Below are 6,000 nucleotides of genomic sequence, written 5' to 3'. Positions count from 1 at the left end.
GTCCGCCTGCTGATGCAGGGGACGCGGGTTCGTGCCCCGGTCCGGGAAGATCCCACATGCCGCGGAGCGGCTGGGCCCGTGAACCACGGCCGCTGAGCCTGCGCGTCTGGAGCCTGTGCTCCACAACATGAGAGGCCTGCGTACCGCAAAAAAAAAAAAAAAAAAAAAAAAAGAGTGCAAAACAGCTAAAACAACTTAACAATAATAACTCCACTTTCTGAGAATTTACCAAAGAGTGCTTTTTGTTCATTATCTTATTCCATACTCAAACCAAATCTAGATGAGTATTATTGTGGTGTGTTATAGATGAGTAAACTGACGCATAAAGAAGCTATAGGGGGACTTCCCTGGCGGTCCAGTGGTTTAGGTCGTGGCGCTTTCACTGCCAGGGCCCAGGTTTAATCCCTGGTCACGGAACTAAGATCCTACAAGCTGCACCAAAAAAAAAAAGAAGAAGCTATGTGAATCCTGCAGGTTCACAAGACCATTAAGAGAAAGGCCCGTTATCCATCCTCTGCCTGCTGGACCCAAAAGCCTGCGTTCTTAACCTCATGTATCACTGCCTTTGCAAAGTGAACCACCTCTGGTGGGATCCAAACTCACATCCCAGATTTGAAAGGCTCCTTCCTCATGAGAATTCCAGAGGCTGACTGAGGTCTGGAAGGCGTGGTGATCAGGCTGCTGCGGGTGACTCAGATTTATTTTCCTATAGCTTAAAAGGGAGCTTAGAAAAATCTTCTCCGACTGTGTGACACCCCCATGTCCTCTCCTCATCCTATGTCCTTTCCCTCTGGTGCTGAAAAAAAAAGAAGGGAAAAAGGTCAAAAGAGGGGAAGGAATGGGAACTGTGGACCAGAAGTGAATAGAGGTGGGGGAAGCAGGGAGAAGGTTGGTGACACCTGTGCAAGGCATTTCCAAACGTCTCCCTGGGGCCAAGCTCCTCTCCCTCCTCCTGCTCCATCAGTGAGCACTTGGGGGTGGGGTTAGGGCAGAGGACGTGGGAAGAGAAAAGGAGACCCTCAGCGACCACTGCTCTTAGACGAAGGGCAGCATCAGCCCCACAGTTCTGAATTGAGGCCGCAGGAGCAGGGTTTCCAGAAAGAGTTGGAGGTGAAGCTGTGGGCCCCCTCCCCCATTTGATGTCCCCCCACCCCAGGAATATTCCATGGCAGTTAGGGGCCCTGTCCTGCTGAATGTGTTGTTCTTTCCCAGATCCCAGGCCCCGTGGTGGCCACTGCTTTGCCTGATGAAAATATTTAAATGATGAAGGACAACTGACCCTGGCAAGGGAAGGGGGAGATGGAGTGGAGGATAGAAGGAGAGTCAGGGGGTGCTCAAGATGGGGACAGGGGACATTAGGGATGAGTTCCCTGGGTCAGGAGGAGAAAGCGATGAACATCAGAAGCCTGGAAAGGGCTGGGAGGGCTGGGAAGCAGGATGGGGTGGAGGTGAGCCTGGGACAAGATGAAGCGGTGCCGAACTGCGTCTCCACCCCCGACAGTAACAGACAGGTGACCATGGGCCACCACACGGAGCATCGCTGGGTCTCTCCGATGCCCCTGCAATGGAAGATTACACATAGCTCTCGCTGGATATCGCAGGTGTTGGCCTCAGAGCTCAGCCTGATCGCCTTCATCTTGCTGCTGGTCATGGTCTTCTCCAAGAAATGGCTGTACCTCTCGAGGATCCGTTTCTACCAGCACTGGCCCCTGAATGTTAGCACCAAAATCGACACATCAGTTCACATGATGTCCCTGGGGCTCCTGCAGATCTGCAAATCCAAGAGCTGTTCCAACTCAGAGAATGGGAAAGGTGAGACCCTTGCTCTCCCAGCCCACCCCAGGGCTCTAGCCTGCCTTGGCCTCGACATCTGTACCCCGGTATTCTAGGCCCCTCCCTCTGGTCATCCCCACGTTTTTGGCAGCTAAGATGGTTCCGCTGGCCATAAGTATGGGGGGCGGTGGTAGGTGGGAACTCTATGTACTTCGTGCTCAATTTTGCCGTGAGTCTAAAACTGCTCTCAAAAATAAATTCTATTAATTTTTTAAAAAGGAAAAACCCAAGTGAAGAAAGAGAACATAGAGTTTAATTTTCGACAATGGAGAAAACTCAAGGGTTATACTTCCTGCCTCCACAGAGCATTCGACAGAAACAGGTTGAGAACCCTTGCAGCAAGGAATGTCACTGAAGGATTCAACTACTGGGAAGGAAGAATTGTTCTCTGTGGGGGACCATTGTTTGAGGGTGAAGCTTGTTCAGTGGGATAGAAACTGTCCGTGGTATTTGTGAGAATTCTGGCTCTGTGTCTGTTTATCCGCACAGGGATTTGTCAGACGCTACGTTCTACTGAATCCCTGAAATATACTTATGTACAGAGGGGAAAATGGCACAGGGGCTGGGGGCTTTCAGTCACCTTTTGGGGTCTGCAACCTGGGCGATGAAGACTGATTGCATGGGAATTCCCTGGTGGTCCAGTGGTTAGGACTCTGAGCTTTCGCTGCTGGGGCCTGGTTTCAATCCCTGGTCAGGGAGTTAAGATTCCGCAAGCTGCGTGACGCAGCCATGCTTGCATGGAATCCTGCTTCTGCGAGCCTAAGAGTTACTGCCCTGTATCCCCATGTTCACAGGTCCCCAGGCCTAAGGACTGGTCACAAGAAGGCAAAGCTGTCTGTCCTCTTGGTGGGACTCTGACAATTACAATTAAAAAAATTTGTGGTGGGGTGGAGACACCATTTCAGAGTTACAGAAAAGTTGCAAGAACGGTACAAAGAATTCCTTTATATTCTTCACCCAGATTTCCCCAAATGTTAACATTACTACATTGCTTTGTATCTCTCCCTCCCTCCCTCCCTCTCTCTACACACATGCACACACACGCACACACACTTATTTTTCTTTACCATTTAAGTTGCAGACATGATGGCCCTTTCCCTCCCAATACTTCAGTGTGTATTTCCTAAAAACAAGGACATCCTCTTCCATAACCACAGCACAAGTCTCAATATCAGGAAATTAACACTGATATAATAATATAACATCAGATTTTGCCAATTGTCCCAGTGATGTCCACAGAAAAGAAAGTCCTGGATCATGCACTGAATTCATTTGCCATGTCTCTTTCGCCTGCTTTAACTGCAACAGTTTCTCAGTCTTTCTTTGTGTTCCTAACATTGACCAGTTATTTCGTAGGATGCCCCTCCATCTGGGTTGGTTTCATGTTTCTTCATAATTACATTTGGGTGATGCATTTTGGGTAGAAACATCAGAGAAATGTCGTTGTGTTCTTCTCAGTGCATCATATCAGGAGGCACCAGTAGTCGTACCAACAATGGGGATGCTCATTTGATCACTGCGTTAAGGTGGTATCTGCCAGGTTTTTCTACCGAGGATCTTACCAAGTCTATTTCCCCTGTAAGAAGTCCTCTGATGCAAAGGAGGCAGAATGGAGAATGTTCACTGGTGAACTGCAAACAGTCCTTCAAAACTCAGCTTAAGTGACCTTTCTGTGGATCCCTTGTAACTCTTTGCTTTGTGCCCTGTTTCAGCATTTAGCACTCTCTATCACGACCAGTGACTTGATGGTAAACCAGCATGATGCCTGGCACATGGCTGGTGTTTATAAATGTCGAATGGGTGGATGAAAGAGATAGGCTAGAGAAGTGGGTGGGTGAGGAGAGATGGAAGAGGGAAAGCCAAGACTGATAGATTTCAAGGAGGCTCTCTCCCTGGTACAGAGAATACCTGCATCTGGAGATGCGGAAGGGTGGCAGCTGCCAGGTGTCAGCGCTGGCTCCCTCCACTCCACTGAGGGCAGAGACAGTGTTTCAGGGTTATTACTGGTGATGTGCGTTAAGTGTTGAGGCAAGATCCTAGGGGTCCCTGCAATTAAGGCAGCCATTTCCAGGATTCCTGTCACTGCATCAGGAGAAAGGCATAGGGAAAGGGGACATCCTCCAAAGAAGAGCAAAGAGGGGGGCAAACACCTGGTCACTGCATGACCCACCTGTGCAAAACCCAAGGAGGAAAGGCTGATAAGACCTCATCTGCTAGTCATGTCAAGGGAAGTGTCTAAAAGTGAAAAGAAATCCTAGACCAGCAGAGAAGTTATTCTGAACAAGGAGCTACTCGACAGAAAGGATGTACCAGTTCAAATTAAATAGAACAGGAAGATTCTACAAAGGAGACTTGGGGAAGCAAAAGACAAAATGTCAGGACCAAATTTCAAATGGGAAAAGAGAAAATATAATGAGACCTAAACCAAAAAATACATATATTTAATCAATTATAAATAAGAAAAGTAGACGTAAGATAAATACGTCTGTAAAAGGTAAAGCCTCATATTAAAGCGGAAAGCCAACTGCCTCAGGAAGCTCAGATTTCCTGTCCACTTTGTTTGCTAGGAAAACAGAGCAGAGCAGACCATCTGGGGTAATTAATTCTGGGGCAAAAATGTCAGAGCCTGGGTAAACAAAGATTAGTGCCAAGATAACAATGATAAGGTGGAACCAGGAACCAAAAAAAGAAACCAAGTTTCAATAATTCAAAGGAATAGAATTTTGGATTAAAATTCAGAAGAAGATTCCAGGGACAAACTTATTCTGCCATTGGCTAACTTGTGAACAACAGAGGGTTCTTACTCTTTTATATTTCAAAGTATCTCAGGTTTCAAATCAATTTCTGGAAAATTTCTCCAAAACAAAAGGAAAGATGTGTAAATCACATATTTAAAAACGGCTCCCCTCCCCACCAAAATGTTTCCCCTTAAAATTCTACTGATACAACCCAAAGCCACCAAATCTGACAAGGTTAAAATAACTAGGCAGAGGTAACTGGCCCACACAGTGTTGAAGCCCACCTTGGCAAACCATGCTTTACGTGTCTGTTGCACAAATGTCCAGAAAGCATGCAGAATAATTTGGAAGCAAGAGTTTAAGTCTGAGCTTCTCAGACACCTCCCCCTTCCTGTCTCAGAGCTAACTAATGACATTCCAATGTGTAGACTCAAAAAACTACCGGGAATAGAATCTCAGAAATATCAAAAGAAATGTTTTTTCTTCCCCTACAGCTGCAAAAAAGCAGATTCTATGCCACAATATTAGGCTAGTTTTGATAAAGTCATAAGTGGAAAATATTCACTAAAGCATCAATCTCTGCGTCTCCCATCTTCTCGCAAAATATCTGCAAACCATATATCTGATAAGGGGTTAATATTCAAAATATTTAAGGAACTCCTTCAACTCAAAAGCAAAAAAACAAATAGACCAATTAAAGAATAGGCAAAGGGGAACTTCCCTGGCGGTCCAGTGGTTAAGAATCTGCGCTCCCACTGCAGGGGGCACAGGTTTGATCCCTGGTTGGGGAACTAAGATCCCGCATGCCACACAGCAGATATCACCTCACACCTGTTAGGAATGGTATTACTAAAACAAAAGCTAAGTAAGTATTGGCAAGGATGTGGAGAAACTGGAACTCTGGTACAGTGTTGGTGGGAATGTAAAATGATGCAGCTGCTATTAAAACAGTACGGAGGTCCCTCAGAAAATTAAAAATAGAAATTAAAAAAACATAATCCAGCAACCCCACTTCTGCATATTTATCCAAAAGAACTGAAATCAGGATCTATATTTGCACATTCATGTTTGCTGCAGCATTATTCACAATAGCCAAGATGTGGAAACAAATCTAAATATTTACTGACAGATGAATGGATAAAGAAAATGTGGTATACATATAATGGAAGTTTATTTTATTCAGGCTTAAAAAGGAAAAAAATCCTGCTATATGTGACAACATGGATGAACCCTGAGCACACTATGCTAACAAGCCAGTCACTGTGTGATTCCACTCCCACTCACGTGAGGTATTTTTTTAAAAAGTCAAACACATAGACGCGGAGACTGAATGGTGGTTGCCAGGGGCTGGGGGGAGGGGGAAATGGGGAGTTGCTATTCAAGGGGGTATAAAGTTTCAGCTATGCAAGATGATTAAATCCTAGAGATC

At 45.8% G+C, this 6,000-nt stretch overlaps 1 protein-coding gene across 1 annotated transcript; it reads left to right on the top strand.

The window, feature by feature from the left end:
• Positions 1-1,365: 1,365 nt before the first annotated feature.
• On the top strand, positions 1,366-3,574 carry ODF4 (outer dense fiber of sperm tails 4). Its single transcript, XM_024127766.2, has 2 exons — positions 1,366-1,812; positions 3,546-3,574. Exons 1-2 carry the CDS (start codon positions 1,392-1,394, stop codon positions 3,572-3,574), a joined length of 450 nt encoding a protein of 149 aa, XP_023983534.1. The 5' UTR covers positions 1,366-1,391.
• Positions 3,575-6,000: the final 2,426 nt, after the last annotated feature.

Source organism: Physeter macrocephalus, chromosome 14 (genome assembly GCF_002837175.3).
Source record: "Physeter macrocephalus isolate SW-GA chromosome 14, ASM283717v5, whole genome shotgun sequence".
Lineage (NCBI taxonomy): Eukaryota > Metazoa > Chordata > Mammalia > Artiodactyla > Physeteridae > Physeter > Physeter macrocephalus.
Note: the sequence above shows the minus strand (reverse complement) of the source record. Positions and strands in the feature narration are given on the sequence as shown.

Coding starts and splice junctions, on each gene's coding strand:
- ODF4 (XM_024127766.2), top strand. CDS start 1,392: ATGAACATCAGAAGCCTGGAAAGGGCTGGGAGGGCTGGGAAGCAGGAT. Junction 1,813..3,545: donor CAACTCAGAGAATGGGAAAG/GTGAGACCCTTG, acceptor GCCCTGTTTCAG/CATTTAGCACTCTCTATCAC.